The 19,931-nt window shown below is 34.3% G+C and overlaps 1 protein-coding gene across 1 annotated transcript; it reads left to right on the plus strand.

The window, feature by feature from the left end:
• The first annotated feature begins 213 nt into the window (after nt 1-213).
• On the plus strand, nt 214-19,610 carry LOC131134240 (mitochondrial intermediate peptidase-like). The gene is made up of 19 exons (XM_058079289.1): nt 214-678; nt 772-945; nt 1,024-1,112; nt 1,177-1,263; nt 1,341-1,404; nt 2,745-2,927; nt 3,019-3,175; nt 3,325-3,373; nt 4,624-4,684; nt 4,757-4,809; nt 6,535-6,688; nt 6,770-6,847; nt 6,914-7,121; nt 7,183-7,292; nt 7,394-7,468; nt 8,599-8,715; nt 14,056-14,177; nt 14,284-14,357; nt 19,456-19,610. The coding sequence occupies exons 1-19, from the start codon at nt 532-534 to the stop codon at nt 19,554-19,556; spliced, it is 2,103 nt and encodes a 700-aa protein (XP_057935272.1). The 5' UTR covers nt 214-531; the 3' UTR covers nt 19,557-19,610.
• Nucleotides 19,611-19,931: the final 321 nt, after the last annotated feature.

Raw genomic sequence — 19,931 nt, forward strand, 5'->3', positions numbered from 1 at the left:
TTAATTTCCTGGTAGCCACATATATGACAACATCTGCAGTCAAAATACATAGGGCGTATGTATTTATATATCGCGTATTGTTTTGCTGATAAATCCTATTGTCAGTAACCACATGTCGTTATAATTCTGCTGTTTTAACTCAATATCTGCCATATTCTGCATCCGTGCATGTGGGTTTGTTTATTGTGAAGACCGGCGTCGCATTTTCGTGACGTCAAAATGCGTCTAACAGTCTAATTTAGTTTGTCGCACTTTCGGCACGGAAGCTTTTACTCAATTAATTACATTTCTAAAAGTGACTACCGCCTCATGCAGCAGATTATACAGTACATTCTGCGATTCATCCTAGTTTAACCACGAATAATTTCTTACCGGGGAAATATGTATACATTTCGATAAATTGGCCTGACGCCTGACGCTTAACGCTACTAAGCTAGCATAGAAGCTCATGGTTAGCATGTCCTCTGTCAGCATCCACAACATCAAGAAGTAGAATCAGTAACAGCAGTTGACTAACCGGACAACAGGAAGATGTCTGCTAGTAAAAGGTTGTTTTCTTCTGTAAAGCCGAGATGTTTGTGGACCTACTTGCGCAGGAGTGTTACAACATGGTCACCGGTTGGTGCTGCTTTCAATGCCAGACCCCACAAGAGACTGGACCTGTTCGAGAAAAACGTGGTCAGTATTAACTTCTCGAAGCTGTCATTATATATATATAATGTTTGATAAATACTAATGTAAGTCAAGTTAAACATGGTTGTGTGACTGCAGGGTTTGTTTGGAGTACCGGAGCTGAGTTCCCCATCAGGCTTCCAAGTGGCTACAAACAAAGCTCTAGAAAAAACACAACTCCTGGTTGAGAAAGCATGTTCTTGCACACCTGGAGTTGACACTATCGCAGCTTTTGACCAGCTCTCAGATGGACTTTGTAAAGTGGCAGACCTGGTAAGTTCAGTTTGTCTAGTTTGTTCATTGTCTGCCTGACATTTACATTCATATTGTTTCTTTTCCACCATAATCCAGGCAGATTTTATCAAAGTTGCACATCCGGATCCGGCGTACCGTGACGCCGCGGAGAAAACCTGCATTGAGATCGGCACAGTCGTGGAGAAGTCAGTCATCATGCCATCAAAATTGTGATCGGTCATAGCCGACATTTCCATGTCTGTGTTTCAGATTAAATACAAATGTGGAGCTCTGCAAGAGTTTGAAGAATTTGCTGGATGACCCAGACGTTGTGGCTCAGCTGGATCCGGACACAAGGTGAGCTTCCCGTTCCTTTCTTACCTTGAATTCACCAATTCATGAAACGTGTGGAATCACTGTTCTTTCTTTTGTAGGAGAGTGGCAGAGTTGTTCATGTTTGACTTTGAAATCAGCGGGATTCACCTGGATGAGAAGCTGGTGAGAGACTTGTTGGACGTGGAGAAATGTTCTATTCTGGAGTAGGGGTGTGTATTGGAAAGAATGTGGCCATACGAGACGTATCACGATACTAGGCTCACAATACGATATATCACGATACTCTTAACAAGGCGATATTTTTTTGTTTTTCATTCATTCATTCATTTTCTACCGCTTTTTCCTCATTCTTGTAGTTAAAGATTATTTCTTGAGAAAACTGAATTATACCAGCAATAAAATAAAATAATTTAATTTAATTTAATATGCTGTAATTTAATTTTTAATTTAACTTAATTTAATTTAATTTTTTATGCTGTATCACAAACTTTCCCCTGTAAAAAACTTAAAGTGTAGCATTTGGATAAATAAAGCTTTAACATCCAGCTTTAAATTTACAAATAATTTAATTTAATTTAATTTAATTTAATTTAATTTAATTTAATTTAATTTAATTTAATTTAATTTAATTTAATTTAATTTAATTTAATTTAATTTAATTTAATTTGTTATGCTGTATCACAAACTTTCCTCTGTAAAAACTTAAAGTGTAGCATTTGGATAAATAAAGCTTTAACATCCAGCTTTAAATTTACAAAAGTATTATTTTAATTTTAATTTTAATTTTAATTTTAATTTTAATTTTAATTTTAATTTTAATTTATTTTATTTGTTATGCTGTATCACAAACTTTCCTCTGTAAAAACTTAAAGCGTAGCATTTGGATAAATAAAGCTTTAACATCCAGCTTTAAATTTACAAAAGATTTTATTTTATTTTATTTTATTTTATTTTAAATGATGTCTCAAGATCCTGCTCAAATGTTGACATTCTATTAGTTAAGTTATTAATAAAGTTTTAACATCCAGCTTTAAATTAAATTACATTAAATTACATTTTATTTTATTTTATTTGTTATGCTGTATCACAAACATTCCTCTGTAAAAACTGAAAGCGTAGCATTTGGATTAATAAAGCTTTAACATCCAGCTTTAAATTTCCCAAAAATTTAATTTAATTTAATTTAATTTAATTTAATTTAATTTAATTTAATTTAATTTAATTTAATTTAATTTAATTTAATTTAATTTAATTTAATTTAATTTAATTTAATTTAATTTAATTTAATTTAATTTAATTTAATTTAATTTAATTTAATTTAATTTAATTTAATTTAATTTAATTTAATTTAATTTAATTTAATTTTAATTTTAATTTAAAATGATGTCTCAATATATCACGATACTGTTAACAAGGTGATATTTTTTGTTTTTCTTGTAGTTAAGATTATTTCTTGGGAAAACTGAATTACACCAGTCATCTTTTTTCCCACTTCTCCGCAGAGGAAAGAGGCGGTTGCTCTCCACGTGAAGCTCTTAGATCTTAACAACGAGTTCCTGGTGGGCTCTCACATGCCCAACAGAATTGCCAGGTCTTCCATCCCCGAGCATCTTCACCTGCACTTTGCTAGCGAAGGGAGCTTTGTGCAAGTCGGAGGACTCCACGCGGACGCGCCTGATGATTTGGTTTGTGCACTTGAATGCAACATTTCTACTCTTACACAGCAGGGGGCGCCTTTGTCTCATAGCTGTTTTTTTTTTTTTTTTGCTATTGCAGGTTCGAGAAATCGCCTACAGGATTTACCTCTACCCAAACGCAGATCTGATGGAGTGTCTGGAGGAGCTTCTGAGATGCAGATACAAGCTAGCCAGGCTAGTTGGATACGACACGTACGGACACAGAGCCCTGAAGGGAACCATGGCAACGACACCAGGTTGAGTCACGACCCCGCCCGTTACTATTATTAGAACGTACAATAATTAATATGCCACTTTCATAAGTGAAACAGTAATTATTTACACACAAGCACTATAAGTTGTTTTATTTCATGTGTGGTTATGATTATGATTTTGTGCCTTGCAGAGACGGTGATGAGCTTTCTTCAGTTGTTGACAAACAAGCTATCCGACAGGTACACTCCCTACGCCCTCCCGAAAAATCTGTCTGGGACTGCAACATTGACAAAAACTTAAAGAAAAATATACAAACAAAGTTATTTCCTTTCAACTTAAATAGCCAAAAACGTACCACTTCCACACGGACAGGGAGGATAACTATTAACAGTTATTTAACCTTTAACATGAACATGAATCAAACGTAATCATTTTTTCTGGGTACATGATACCATACAGCATCCATATCAAACTTTAAACTTTCATATCAAGGCGGGGGCCTCAAACTAGTGTCCTGCGGGCCACATTTGGCCCGCGGGCCGCATGTTTGAGACCCCTGCTTTATAGTCAATATAGTCAAAACTGACCCTAACAATACAGTGGTCATAATTTCAACCAGACCATTTTAGAATGTAGTAAAAATTATTATTTTTTTATTTTTATTTAGTTGAAGTAGAGTTTCCTGACAAAGTCAAAAAGCCTTGATGCAATACAAGAGGAGGCCTTACATAAGAGGAGGGTTAAATTGGGGGGGGTGAAAACATTCCAGTCCCAGACAGAAAAGAACTGAGAATAATATGAATGCTGGGCCGCACGGTGGTGAAGTGGTTACCATTTCGGCCTCCCCCATTCCAAAAACATGCTAGGTTAATTGGCTACTCCAAATTGTAGGTATGAATGTGAGTGTGACAAATTTTTTTTTTAAATTTTAAAAAATTTAAAAAAATTTAAATTTTTTTTTAATTTTTTAAAAACATTTTAAAATTAAAAAAAAAATGTAAAAATTTTAATTTAAAAAAAAAAATTTAAAATGTAAAAATTTTAATTTTTTTAAAAAATTTTTAAAAATGTAAAAATTTTCAAATTTTTAAAAAATTTTAAAAATGTAAAAATTTTCAAATTTTTTAAAAATTTTACATTTTTTAAAATTTTTAAATTTTTTTAAAAAATATTAAAAATGTAAATATTAGGTTAAAAAGGTATGAATGTGGGTGGGAATGCTTGTTTGTCTATATGTGCCCTAGGATAGGCTCCAGCATAACCCTGTGACTAGGATAAGCGGCATAGAAAATGAATTGATGGAATATGAGCGCTGTGAGGTATTCATTTACCCATGCAATGTACAGTACATGAATACTATGTGTATGCAGTTCATAGTACAGAATCATGTACTGCAGTTCTACATCACTGCAAATCATGAAATGATTGAAATGAATGAAATACACATATTTCAATATTTGTTTTTTTTTTTTTCCTCTCATTGTCACAGAACAGCCAAGGACTTCAAAATGATGCGAGACATGAAGAAAAAACTCAATCCTCGGAATTCTGTAAGTGTTCCCGTCATGACCACGTCAACGTACTTGCAACCTATACAGGAAGTGATGTGTGTTTTGACACAGGAGCTGATGCCGTGGGACCACCCCTACCTCAGTGGAGTCTTGCGTGCCGAGAGGTGAGTTTCCGCCATCTTGAGGAAGCATGTCGTTTTGGTAATATTCCACTCCCGTGTTTCCAAGTAATGCAGGCTAATATTTTATTTTTATTATTTTATTCATATTTATTTCAATTTGCTTTGACATAACCATCAAAATATTATTACAGTTGCATATATTGAAGGGCGTCATCCATTTTTCGGCAGCCATGTTTGTACTTTCTCACCACCAATCTGAGACTCTGAATAATCTTCATTGCGAATATTATATATAATATAATTTTGATTTAGTTTAGATGGAAGTCGACTCGGGGATCTCCAATAATATATACCCACTGATATTGTTTTATATTATGACAAAAATAAGAACTCAAATCATATATGTATCTGTTTTTATGCCGTTTATGATACTGACTGGTCATGATGACCTGACCCACACAGCAACAATATTTAATTTCATTTGAACATGCATCAGATTCCAATTGAGTGCATCCCATAATCAGTTCCCAGTTCCACATGTCCAAAAGGAGTAGGAAGAAGCAAAGCTTATTAAATCCTACCCCTCCATCTGGTACTTTTACAATCACTAACTGTTACATTTGTTCACTTCCTGCTTTCATAATATAATTGAAGCTATTTATTTATTACGTTCATTTTTTTTAAATTAATTTTTTATTATTTTTTTAATATTTTTAATTGATTTTTTAAAAAAAAAAATATTTTTAATATTTATTAATTAAATTTTAATATTATTTAAATTAATTTTTGATGTTTTTTTACTTTTAATTTTAATGACTGGTTGAAGAGTCTTCATCCTTGTATTTAGCAAACATCAACTGCTTGTATTGTTTCTTGAATTGGCTCATCTCAGATTCCAATTGAGTGCATCCCATAATCAGTTCCCAGTTCCACATGTCCAAAAGGAGTAGGAAGAAGCAAAGCTTATTAAATCCTACCCCTCCATCTGGTACTTTTACAATCAGTAACTGTTACATTTCTTCACTTTCTGCTTTCATAATATAATTGAAGCTATTTATTTATTAATTGGTATTTTTGTATTATTTTTTAATATTTTGTAATATTATTTTAAATATTTTTTTTTATTAATTTTTAATATTTTTAATAATTTTTGTTAGTAATTTTTAATAATTCATATTATTTTAAAATATTTTCAAATAATTTTTTAATATGTGTAATATTTTTTATTAATTTTTAATAATTTGTATTATTTTAAATATTTTTTAAATAAATTTGTAATATTATGTATTTTAAATATTTTGTTATTAATTTTTAATATTTTTGTATTGTAATATATTTGTATTGTTTCTTGAATTGGCTCATCGTTGTGCATTGTTTGACTTCCTTACTCAATCCATTCCATAGTTTGATTCCACATACTGAAATGTTATGCTAATGCTAACATAGTCCTAGCATAGAAGTGTTTCAAATGTACTTCTTCCCTGAGATCATATTTATTGGATGACACTTTTAGCTAATTGGTTATCATAACTATACCATTAACTATATCAGCAAGTTTAAGTATTTGTGATTTTAGAAATATTGTTATTATTATTATTATCGTATTGTGAATATACAATTTGCATTGACTGAAGGGTTGTTTTGCTATTTGCATGTCTGGTAGCTCCACCTAATTATGATCATTACTACTGATTACTGATGATTACTATGACGGCAGCATTCACAAGAATGTTATGAGGAGTAACCATGTTGTGTTTTTTGGTTAAGATACAACATCGAACCCAGTCTGTACAGCCCCTACTTCTCCCTGGGGGCCTGCATGGAGGGCTTGAACATCCTCTTCTCTCGGCTCTACGGCCTTTCCCTCATGTCCGAACACCCCAGCGCCGGAGAAGTGTGGAGCGATGATGTCCGTAAACTGGTAAGACACTATAGCTGCTCATCCACTTATTAGGTGTTGGCTGATGTTCTGACTGTTCTTTTCCTGTGTGTGTCTTTCCAGGCTGTTGTTCATGAAACAGAGGGCTTACTCGGATACATTTACTGCGACTTCTTCCACCGGCAAAACAAACCTAATCAGGTGGACACGCACACTTTACCATCAAGTCACGATCCCTTACTAAGCCACCATCTTCTCCAAATACAGGATTGTCACTTCACCATCCGTGGAGGTCGCCGGTGCCAGGAAACGGGCCAGTATCAGCTGCCCATCGTGGTGCTGATGCTGAGCCTCCCGCATCCCACTCGAAATGCGCCCACGCTGCTCTCTCCCGGCATGATGGAGAACCTCTTCCACGAGATGGGCCATGCCATGCATTCCATGCTGGGACGCACTCGCTACCAGCATGTCACGGGTGCGCTCGGCATATTTAATAAAGCTATAAATCGATATTAATTGTCTTGTCCGCGCTCTAGGAACCAGATGTGCGACCGACTTTGCCGAAGTGCCCTCCATCCTCATGGAGTACTTCGCCACCGACTACCGAGTCGTCAACCAGTTTGCACGCCATTATGAAACCGGACAGGTACACTCGGAAAAGGCGTCATGAAATGTGTCTAATCATAATCATAATTCTCACTTTGATGATGATGATGATGACCGGTGATGGCTTTTTCCGCCTGACAGCCTCTGCCTGAGAGTATGGTGGCTCGTCTGTGTGAGTCGAAGAAGATGTGCGGCGCTGCAGACACGCAATTGCAGGTATGCCAATCAACCCGTCAATCAAAAGTAGTAATGTGTCGTAGTGTTTTTTTACCACATCAATGTTGGTATATCGTCCCGCTCTACTGTTAACCCTTAGTGGTCAAAAATGACCCGGTCAGGTTGTTTTCTTGGAATATCTTCGTAATGAAATGTTTTTAAAAATTTTAATTTAAGTTTTTAAATTTTTAATTTTTTTTAAATTTTTTAAATTTTTAATCACATCATATTTTTTTTCATATTCCAGGTATTTCTCAAAAAACATGTTTTTGATATCATGACATTCACATTTTTAACTTACCTTTTATACATTTTAAGAAATTTTAGTTTTTGTGTTACTACCCCAACCTTCCATTAGTGGGTCAAAAATGACCCGGTCAGGTTGTTTTCTTGAAATATCTTCGTAATGAAATTTTTTTTAAAAATTTAATTAAATTTTTTAATTTTTTAATTTTTACATTTTTTAATTTCTACATTTTTACATTTTTGATCACATCATAATTTTTTTAATATTCCGGGTATTTCTCAAAAAACATGTTTTTGATATCATGTCATTCACATTTTTAACTTACCTTTTATACATTTTAAGAAATTTTAGTTTTTGTGTTACTACCCCAACCTTCCATAAGTGGGTCAAAAATGACCCGGTCAGGTTGTTTTCTTGAAATATCTTCATAATGAATTTTTTAAATATTTTTTTAAAAATTTAAATTTTTAAAATTTTTTAATAAAATTTTAATTTTTTATTATATATATCATAATTTTTTTCATATTCCAGGTATTCCTCCAAAAACATATTTTTGATATCATGCCATTGACATTTTTAACTTCCCTTTATGCAACACACAATGGATCCTCCCATTTTCTATTGTTGTACGGGGTCATTTTCTTTTTCAAAGATGTAAAAAAGTGAAAAATGAAGATGTTTCTAACATGAAATCATTCTTGTGTGGTCCTAAATATAATACTAAATATCATACAAGTGATTATTCCTAACCAAAATGGCAAAATTGTCCTAAAAAGGCATTGATTCTAGTATGGGTGATTTTTGATCCACTTATGGAAGAGTGGAGGGTCCAGTCACTCGTGCATCGAAGGGTTAAAGCATACAATCTATTATCCCTTGACAGATTTTCTACGCTGCCCTGGACCAGATTTACCACGGCAAACCTCAACATCGCTCTACCACTGAAATCCTACAGGAGATGCAGCAGAAGTTCTACGGCTTGCCTTATACACCAAATACAGTAGGTTTTCTTTTTCATTTGAACATGCATCAGATTCCAATTGAGTGCATCCCATAATCAGTTCCCAGTTCCACATGTCCAAAAGGAGTAGGAAGAAGCAAAGCTTATTAAATCCTACCCCTCCATCTGGTACTTTTACAATCACTAACTGTTACATTTGTTCACTTCCTGCTTTCCTAATATGGTTTAAGGTTTTTTTTTGTTTGTTTTTTTTTTGTCTGGTGCGTGTCCTTTCTGCTGTTAGCAAACAGTGTGATTTTAGTTTTATTTGTTCACTTCCTGCTTTCCTAATATGATTTAAGTTTTTTTAATTTTTTTTATTTTAATTTTTTTGTCCCATACCGAAGTATTATTTTATTAATTTTTATAATTTTTTTTTTTAGTTTTTAATTTATTTTTTTTTTGTCCCGTACCAAAGTACGAGGTGATACAACCATACAATGCCATAATGGGTACCATAGTAAGTGTCAATATAGTGATATATATATAGCACATTTTTAGCTAATTGCTTATTTTTAGCCTTATGCATTATTTTAGCTGTTTGAAGATGAACTATATCAGCAAGTTGAAGTATTTGTGATTTTAGAAATAAGGAGTTAGTATGTTCTCTGTAGGCGGCATTATGAATTATCCTTACTGGCCTTTTTTGCAGTACATTTAGCCAGTGAAGATTGCTTTTATAGTTATTAGCCCATATTTCCACACAATAAGTAAGATATGGTAGAACCAGAGAGCAATAAAGAGTGTGGAGTGATTTCTGATTGAGAACAAATTTTGCTTTGTTAAATATTGAAATATTTCTGGCCACATTTATGTTGTATATTTGTAATATGAGGTTCATGTTCAGCTCATATTTTCATCTATTGTGATCTCCAGAAATGTATTTTCCTTCACCCTTTCAATGTCTACAGCGTCTATTTGTATTTGCTGGTGCGTGTCCTTTCTGCTGTTAGCAAACAGCATGATTTTAGTTTTATTTAGGTTCAAGGACAATCTATTATCATCAAAGCATCTTTTTAGTGGGACCATTTCTTCTCTGACCTTTGTAGTGATTTCGTGTGTACTCCCTACGGAACAAAAAGCAGTAGTATAATTTGCAAATCATATCAGCTTTAAGTCTTTAGTAACTTTGGAGATATCATTGACGTACAAGTTGAACAGTTTTGGTCCCAGTGTTGACCCCTGGGGAACTCCGCATGTAATATATGAACTTCATTCATTCATTTTCTACCGCTTTTCCTCACGAGGGTCGCGGGGGGTGCTGGAGCCTATCCCAGCTGTCTTCGGGCGAGAGGCGGGGTACACCCTGGACTGGTGGCCAGCCAATCACAGGGCACATATAGACAAACAACCATTCACACTCACATTCATACCTATGGACAATTTGGAGTGGCTAATTAACCTAGCATGTTTTTGGAATGTGGGAGGAAACCGGAGTACCCGGAGAAAACCCACGCATGCACGGGGAGAACATGCAAACTCCACACAGAGATGGCCGAGGGTGGGAATTGAACCCTGGTCTCCTAGCTGTGAGGTCTGCGCACTAACCACTCCATCACCGCCGTGCCGCCCATATATGAACTTGTAGATGTATATTATCCGTGTCATTGTTTATTTGGGGAAAAATGTATTTGGTTAGCATTCATTTCAGGTAGAGTTGCATTTTCTTAATACTTCTGTCGACTTAGTGTATTTATACAGCGCCGATGCTGTATCGACTTTTTCAGTCCCAGCACAGTAAAAAGATTAAAGCTATACTATAAATTTTCCCTAAGATGAGATCTCCTTTGAATGAGTTCTCCCCGGGGGAAATATTTCAAAGTGTTCTTCCAGGTCCCTTTGAATGAAAGAAAAAGCTCTGTATTTTTCCCCTGTGGGCAATGGGGGGGGGAGGAGGAAGCCAGGAAGGGAGAAGGGGAGTCGAAAACAAAGTCATGACGCAGATGGGGAACGACCTTCATGGAGCGTTTGCTCAGGACTATAATTATCTGCATCGTGAAAAGAGATTACAGAGCTGCTGTGTCTTTGCTCGGGTTTTATTATCCTGGTCAGCGTTTTTCTGCCCACGTTTCAGCTTGTACTGCTCTAGAGCAGGGGTCTCAAAGTCAATTTACTTGGGGGCCACTGGAGCTAGGGTCTGGGTGAGGCTGGGCCGCATCAGGTTTTCAAAAAAAAAAAAAACGCATTTATTAAAAACAGAAAAAAACTTTTTCAGTGCTTTGGTTCCAATTTTCTACAATAAAAGCTCTGATAAAACATTCCACTGTTCTCAAATATCTTAATTTTTATTTTTCTACACAAAATAAGATGAAAAATAAACAAATCAAGAATAAAGAAAATCAATCAATCAGTAATAAATAAATATAATAATAATAATAAACGGCAAATAATAAAACACAAATGATTTTTTTCATATTAAAATGAACAAAGCATTATTAGAGCCCTGTAGACATGACAAAACACGACTATAGTCACATTTATACTCTTTTTATTTACAACATATTGCGCAACTGCAGGGTCTTGAGACACATGCTAACTCGCAAACTAGAGAGCTAGCCACCTAAACGGTAGCCTTCAAGTTATTTCCTTTCAACTTAAATAGCCAAAAACTTACCACTTCCACACGGATAGGGAGGATAACTATTAACAGTTATTTAACCTTTAACATGAACATGAATCAAACGTAATCATTTTTTCTGGGTACATGATACCATACAGCATCCATATCAAACTTTAACATTAAACTTCATATCAAGGCGGGGGCCTCAAACATGTGGTCCGCGGGCCAAATGTGTCCCGCAGACACTAGTTTGAGGCCCCTGATTTATATAATATTATATTTTATAAATAATATATAATATTAATCAATTATTTAATATAATTATTTATTTATCAATATCATTAATTAATTATTAACTATTATTGATTATTTAATTTAATTGTTATAATTTATTAATTATTAATGTCAATATAAATTTAATAATAATAAAAATAAATTTTTCATATAAAATGGGTGTGGTAAAGAAAATACTTTTTTGTCTGCCACGTCTTCCAATGCTAAATCGCCACTGGAACCCAACAGCATTGCTTCACAGAAAGTGACAATGAAGTGAAAGTGAAACCCTTCCAATAACACAACTGACCTTACATCGGTCCATCCTTGTAGAACAGGGGTCTCAAACACGCTGTATGGTATCATGTACCCAGAAAAAATGATTACGTTTGATTCATGTTCATGTTAAAGGTTAAATAACTGTTAATAGTTATCCTCCCTATCCGTGTGGAAGTGGTAAGTTTTTGGCTATTTAAGTTGAAAGGAAATAACTTGAAGGCTACCGTTTAGGTGGCTAGCTCTCTAGTTTGCGAGTTAGCATGTGTCTCAAGACCCGGCAGTTGCGCAATATGTTGTAAATAAAAAGAGTATAAATGTGACTATAGTCGTGTTTTGTCATGTCTACAGGGCTCTAATAATGCTTTGTTCATTTTAATATGAAAAAAATCATTTGTCTACCCACCAACTATATGTGCTTTCTTAACTTTTTATTATTATTATTATATTTATTTATTACTGATTAATTGATTTTCTTTATTCTTGATTTGTTTATTTATTTTTCATCTTATTTTGTGCAGAAAAATAAAAATTAATAATTTTGAGAACAGTGGAATTATTTATCAGAGCTTTTATTGTAGAAAACTGGAACCAAAGCAAAGTTAAAAAATTTTTTTTTTTTAAATAAATGCGTTTTTTTTTTTTTTTTTTGTAAAACCTGATGCGGCCCAGTCTCACCCAGACCCGAGCTCCAGTGGCCCCCAAGTAAATTGAGTTTGAGACCCCTGTTGTAGAAACACCTCTCAGGACTGGCGTCTTCAGCTAAGTAAACACTAGCATAGCCAATAAGTCACAGAGAGACGTATTCTAAACATTCTGACGTGTGTGTGTGTGTGTGTGTGTGTGTGTAGATTAGAAAGGAATCGGATGAACACCAACCACATAGTCAACTTGTTTTTCTCCCCTTCTCCTTATTAGTACATAGATACAATCATTTTTCATGTACAAGTGTTCCCAATTTTCTGAGTGAAGAATCTTTGATAAAAGTACTGTAGTACTACAAATCATTATGATGGTCCACAGCCTTTAATGTGTTTTTGTTTTTTTAAACCGTGGCAGCTGCTGTCTTAGTCTATCTTTCCAAAGTGACTGAATTCCCCAGAAGTTCCCACTAGTGGAGATCATAGGAGATCCGTGGAGAAAGAACCCTCAGGCGACTGCAGACAGACAGGATTCCTACTATTTGGGAATTTCAATGTTTTGTCCTGGGCTGCACGGTGATGGAGTGGTTAGTGCGCAGACCTTACAGTTAGGAGACCAGGGTTCAATTCCACCCTCGGTTATCTCTGTGTGGAGTTTGCATGTTCTCCCCGTGCATGCGTGGGTTTTCTGCGGGTACTCCGGTTTCCTCCCACATTCCAAAAACATGCTAGGTTAATTAGCCACTCCAAATTGTCCATAGGTATGAATGTGGGTGTGACAAAAAAAGTAATAAAATAAATAAAATAAAAATTAAATTAAAATAATTAAATTAAAATAAAATAAAATAAATTAAATTAAATTAAATTAACATAAAATAAAATGAAATTAAAATAAAATAAAATAAATTACATTAAATTACATTAAATTACATTAAATTACATTAAATTACATTAAATTACATTAAATTACATTAAATTACATGAAAATAAAATAAATTAAATTTAATTAAATGTAATTAAATTTAATTAAATTTAATTAAATTTAATACAAATTATTTAAATTAATTTAAAAAAATTGTTGTTTGTCTATATGTGCCCTGTGATTACCCCGCCTCTCGCCTGACGACAGCTGGGATAGGTTCCAGCACCCCTGCGACCCTTATGAGGAAAAAGCAGTAGAAAATGAATGAATGAATGAATGTCCTGGGCTGCAAAAAAAAATTAAATTAAAAATTAAAATAAAAAATTTAAAAAATAAAAAATTATAAAAATAAAAAATTAAATAAAAATTATTAAAATTAATTAAAAAAAATGGTTGTTTGTCAATATGTGCGCTGTGATTGGCTGGCGACCAGTCCAGGGTGTACCCCGCCTCTCGCCTGAAGACAGCTGGGATAGGCTCCAGCACCCCCCGCGACCCTCGTGAGGAAAAGCGGTATAAAATGAATGAATGAATGAAATGTTTTGTTAGCATGTGTCAGCGTTATTGGAGAAAAATCTAACAATAAAATCATCAAATCAAGTAAAAGAGGAGAAGAAACATGTGAATAAAACCACTTGTTTTAGTGGAATGTCTTATGTTCTGCACAGGCCTGGCAGCTGAGATTCAGCCATCTGATTGGTTACGGGGCCAAATACTATTCATACCTCATGTCCAGAGCTGTGGCCTCCATGGTGTGGAAGCAGTGCTTCCTTCAGGATCCTTTAAATAGGTGAGACTGCAGTTTTGCAGACATGTTGGTGAAGGCTCATTTCCTCATTGCTGTGTGTGTGTGTGTGTGTGTGTGTGTGTGTGTGTGTGTGTGTGTGTTTTTATAGGGACATGGGTGAGCGTTACCGTCGAGAGATGCTAGCCCACGGAGGAGCCAAGGAGCCAATGCTGATGGTGGAAGGTAACACACACTTCATCGCTAGCCACGTTTACATGAGGAGTTTTTCTCTTTCCCAATCACCTTTCCGAAAGCAATGGTATACATGGAAAGGAATATTCCAATCTCTTAATAATATAATATCTATATAATAAAATAAAAAAAAATATATATATATATAAGAAAAAAATAAAAATATTAATAAATATGAATTATATTAAATATGAATAAATACATATATATATATATAATATAATAGTCTTCAATGCTTCTGCTATACCCTCCACTTTTTCAGTGCTTTGGTTCTTTGCAAAAGCTCTGATAAAACATTAAATTATAATTATTATAAATTATTATAAATTAATTTTTATTTATTATTTAATTATTAAATAAATGTTTAATTTTTATTTTTTGACACAAAATAAGATGGAAAAATAAATAAGCACATCAAAAAACAAGTGAAACAAATTAACAAGTTAATTTTTATTTATTATTAAACTATTAAATAAATGTTTCATGTTAATTTTTATTTTTCAACACAAAATAAGATGGAAAAATAAATAAGCAAATCATGAAAAAAATGAACAAATTAATTTTTATTTATTATTAAATTATGAAATGTTTAATGTTAATTTTTATTTTTCAACACAAAATAAGATGGAAAAATAAATAAGCAAATCAAAAAACAAATGAACAAATTAATTTGTATTTATTATTAAATTATTAAACAAATGTTTCATGTTAATTTTTATTTTTCAACACAAAATAAGATGGAAAAATAAATAAGCAAATCATGAAACAAATGAACAAATTGATTTTTATTTATTATTAAATTATGAAATGTTTAATGTTAATTTTTATTTTTCAACACAAAATAAGATGGAAAAATAAATAAGCAAATCAAAAAACAAATGAACAAATTAATTTTTATTTATTATTAAATTATTAAACAAATGTTTAATGGAATATTCCACCCCTGGGAATCCCATTATATATCCATTGGGATTGGCACTTTGGGAATGAGGTGTATACAAAGGTTCCATTCTTTCCCTTTGAGCAAAATAACACCAATGGAATTGGAATATTTGGGTCCATGTAAACGGAAAGATGACCAACAAATAATGGCGCTCGCTCAATACTCAATATAATGAAAAAGTACAGCAATGTTTGTGGTATAAGTACTGCGTGTGTATGGTGAAAGTGTACATGATGATAAAAACAAGTGTCAGTTAGGTCCATAAACGCCCCACGGCTGTTAGTCAGGTTTAGCAATTGAAGTCATTAGTTGTCCACATTTCCAGGTGGGGCATCCAGGGTGTGGACTCTCGTGTTTAGCAGTTCCACACACCTCTCCAGCTTCTTCTCCACTCTCGTGTTTAGCAGTTCCACACACCTCTCCAGCTTCTTCTCCACTCTCGTGTTTAGCAGTTCCACACACCTCTCCAGCTTCTTCTCCACTCTCGTGTTTAGCAGTTCAACACACCTCTCCAGCTTCTTCTCCACTCTCGTGTTTAGCAGTTCCACACACCTCTCCAGCTTCTTCTCCACAAGAGATTTGCCCGCTCCCAAATAATGGCGACATTAATGAATTTTAATAGATGCTCTTTCAACATGTTTTGGAACAACAGAGCCTAAATGCTAAATGCGCTCAGGTCGTTCGTTTCACTGTCTGTGTTTGAAGAGGACGAGTCCCACATACTGATTTTGCGTGTGTGAGAACCGTTTGGGTGTTGGACTTGAACCGTTTGGGTGTTGGACTTGAACGATTTTCAAAAGAACGCGTTCATTGAACACATTTTGATTTCCTAAGAATGTTGAATTGAACACAATGTAATTAAAATAACATAAAATAACATAAAACGAAATGACATGAGATGCTGAAATTCAAACCTGAGACACACAAGCTGGAGCCTATCCCAGCTGGATTTAATTTAATTTGATTTGATTTAAAATTAATTAAAATTAATTAAGAAAGCACTTCCTGCTTTCTTAATATAGTTTAAGGTTTTTTTAATTTAATTTAAAATTAATTAAATTTAATTAAGAAAGCACTTCCTGCTTTCTTAATATAGTTTAAGGTTTTTTAATTTAATTTAATTTATTTAGTTTAAAATTAATTAAATTTAATTAAGAAAGCACTTCCTGCTTTCTTAATATAGTTTAAGGTTTTTTAATGTAATTTGATTTGATTTAATTTCAAATTAATTAAATTTAATTAAGAAAGCACTTCCTGCTTTCTTAATATAGTTTAAGGTTTTTTAATTTAATTTAATTTAAAATTAATTAAATTTAATTAAGAAAACACTTCCTGCTTTCTTAATATAGTTTAATTTAATTTAATTTAATTAAAAAGCCCTAAACTATATTAAGAAAGCAGGAAGTGCTTTCCTAATTAATTTTAATTTTAATTTTAATTTTAATTTTAATTTTAATTTTAATTTCATTTAAAAAACCTTAAACTATATTAGGAAAGCAGGAAGTGAACAATTGTAACAGTTAGTGATTGTAAAAGTACCAGATGGAGGGGTAGGATTTAATAAGCTTTGCTTCTTCCTACTCCTTTTGGACATGTGGAACTGGGAACTGATTATGGGATGCACTCAATTGGAATCTGATGCATGTTCAAATGAAATCAAACCATTCCCATTCCCATAACATAGATCATAAGTCATGAACACGTAATGGGAATATTCTTGTGGGAATACCAGCCCAGAAACAAAGTAGTCTTTCCGTGATAATGACGCAAATTGCCAAACACTTGATTCTCTCCGCCATGATTGTCAAGAGCTTTCCCACAGCAGTATAAAAAGGGAGTGTCGAGGGTGCGTCCTTTTAAAAGAGGGCGCCCCTCAGGGAACTACGCCGTGTGGCCAACGTCTTGTCACTTTTTCCACGCTTCTCCTAAAGTGCGGTTTGAGGAAACGGCGTCTCAATGGCGCCATTGCAAATCCTGCAGCTCTGATGGAGGTAGCTTCAAAAGATGATGACCAGGTAGCTCAAGATGGCTACTTCTTGACTAGCACCCAAAACGCTAGTCAATACTGTTGGTGTTACATAATGTACATAATCTAAAAGTACAATGTAGTAGATGTACTGAGTACTGAGGCCACAGCTCAAGTTACTGCATGCTTGGATTGACTTGCAAGTCTCCAAATGCCCCCAACGAAACGATTATGAAAGAACGGGAGTACGGCCAAGCCCAGAGGACTTGGGACGTTGGGCTTGGAAACATTTCTCAGGAACGTTCAAATAAGTTTGACAGAAACTCGACACTAACAGCAATTTTCACCACTAAATATGTTTTTGTTATTTATGTTATTTATGTATATTTTGTAGTTATTTGCCATAAATTCTATTTGGCAACATATTTTTGATATCATGCCAGTCACATTTTTAACTTATCTTTTATACATTTTAAGAAATTTTAGTTTTTGTGTTACTACCCCAACTTTCCATAAGTGGGTCAAAAATGACCCGGTCAGGTTGTTTTCTTGAAATATCTTTGTAATGAAAATTTTTTTATCATTTCATATTCCAGGTATTCCTAAAAAAACATGTTTTTGATATCATGCCATTCACATTTTTAACTTACCTTTTATACATTTTAAGAAATTTTAAGAAATCTTCCATAAGTGGGTCAAAAATGACCCGGTCAGGTTGTTTTCTTGAAATATCTTTGTAATGAAAATTTTTTATCATTTCATATTCCAGGTATTCCTCAAAAATCATAATTTTGATATAATGCCGTTCACATTTTTAACTTACCTTTTATACATTTTAAGAAATTTTAGTTTTTGTGTTACTACCCCAACCTTCCATAAGTGGGTCAAAAATGACCCGGTCAGGTTGTTTTCTTGAAATATCTTCGTAATGAAAAAAAATTGTCATTTCATATTCCAGGTATTCCTCAAAAAACATGTTTTTGATATCATGCCGTTCACATTTTTAACTTATATTTTATACATTTTAAGAAATTTTAGTTTTTGTGTTACTACCCCAACCTTCCATAAGTGGGTCAAAAATGACCCGGTCAAGTTGTTTTGTTGGAATATTTTTGTAATGAAAATTTTTTATCATTTCATATTCCAGGTATTCCTCAAAAAACATATTTTTGATATCATGCCATTGACATTTTTAACTTCCCTTTATGCAACACACAATGGATCCTCCCATTTTCTATTGTTGTACGGGGTCATTTTCTTTTTCAAAGATGTAAAAAAGTGAAAAATGAAGATGTTTCTAACATGAAATCATTCTTGTGTGGTCCTAAATATAATACTAAATATCATACAAGTGATTATTCCTAACCAAAATGGAAAAATTGTCCTAAAAAGGCATTGATTCTAGTATGGGTGATTTTTGATCCACTTATGGAAGAGTGGAGGGTCCAGTCACTCGTGCATCGAAGGGTTAAGGAGATCATTGAGGATGCTTCTCACGTGGATTCCTTGTTCCCTAGGGATCCAAGGGATCCCGTGTAACCGTCATGGCGTGTCAGAGGCCCCGACGTTGCGTATCATGTTGTAGCCGTAGGACTGGGTGGGGTGTCGGCTCTGTAAAATGAGACGGTTGCCACTTTTCTGCTCTAATATCCAATTTGTGTGTAAAATTCACTCTGTGAACCTTTTTGCATCTGCAGTCATGCGTGTTTTTGCAGACATATGTGTGTGTGTGTGTGTGTGTGTGTGTGTGTGAGGGACCCGCATGGGGGAGGGGGGTGGGTTTTCTCGGAGCGCCTATTTACATTGGCAGGTCCACAAGGGGAAAGGGAGCGACTTCAAAGCGAGCGTCCAACTGAAGTGTAAAGTGAGCAAAGGGAGTCGTGCTCGCATGAGCTGACTTCCAAAACACACACACACACACACACACACACACACACACACACAAATGGTGCACTCGTGTTTACTCAACAACAGTAGTCAACTGTCTAATGGCGATCACGTGTGTGTGTGTGTGTGTGTGTGTGTTCTATTATCCGCCAGCGTTTTTGTTTTTGGTTTTTGAGACACGTTTAAGCATTTTGGACTGAAAGTCATCCAGGGTTCAGACAAGAACACACACCCACAAAGCCTGAAGCAGAAACTTCATACTCATAGAGTGTGTATTGTGTGTTGTGTTACAGGTATGCTGCAACGTCGGCCCACCATGGAGGACTTTGTGGACGCCCTGGTGTCAGAGCTTCAGCCAAATTTTGAGACCTTTATCATGGACTCTGAAAGCTAAAAAAAAAAACTCGAAGACTCGAAGTAGTTTTCGAATAAAATCTTAGAATGAGAACTAGGTTGTTTATTCCTGACAACAATACCTAATACAGACATCCAAGCTTATCTGCAGTCCCTGTATACCTACAAGTAAGCGGGTCTTACAGCTGCAAAAAAAGCACCCTTCCTTTCCCTGCCCGGCCTTTTATACACTCAGGATTGTGTAGGAGGCTGGAGTCCTGGACCCTGGAGTCCCTTGCTTGAACCACTTTCATGGTGTTTCTGCTTTCGTTTGTTCGCAGGGGCATCAAGGCATCTTTTTCCTTTGTTCGCAGGGGCATCAATGCATCTTTTCCTTTGTTCGCAAGGGCATCAAGGTATGTTTTTCCTTTGTTCG

This window comes from Doryrhamphus excisus, chromosome 8 (genome assembly GCF_030265055.1).
Source record: "Doryrhamphus excisus isolate RoL2022-K1 chromosome 8, RoL_Dexc_1.0, whole genome shotgun sequence".
NCBI lineage: Eukaryota > Metazoa > Chordata > Actinopteri > Syngnathiformes > Syngnathidae > Doryrhamphus > Doryrhamphus excisus.

What these genes read in the sequence shown, in the direction of transcription:
- LOC131134240 (XM_058079289.1), top strand. Translation starts at nt 532, where the DNA reads ATGTCTGCTAGTAAAAGGTTGTTTTCTTCTGTAAAGCCGAGATGTTTG. An exon ending in AACTCAATCCTCGGAATTCT is followed by an intron (nt 4,685 to 4,756) that starts GTAAGTGTTCCC and finishes GTTTTGACACAG; the next exon opens with GAGCTGATGCCGTGGGACCA. An exon ending in TGCCTTATACACCAAATACA is followed by an intron (nt 8,716 to 14,055) that starts GTAGGTTTTCTT and finishes TGTTCTGCACAG; the next exon opens with GCCTGGCAGCTGAGATTCAG.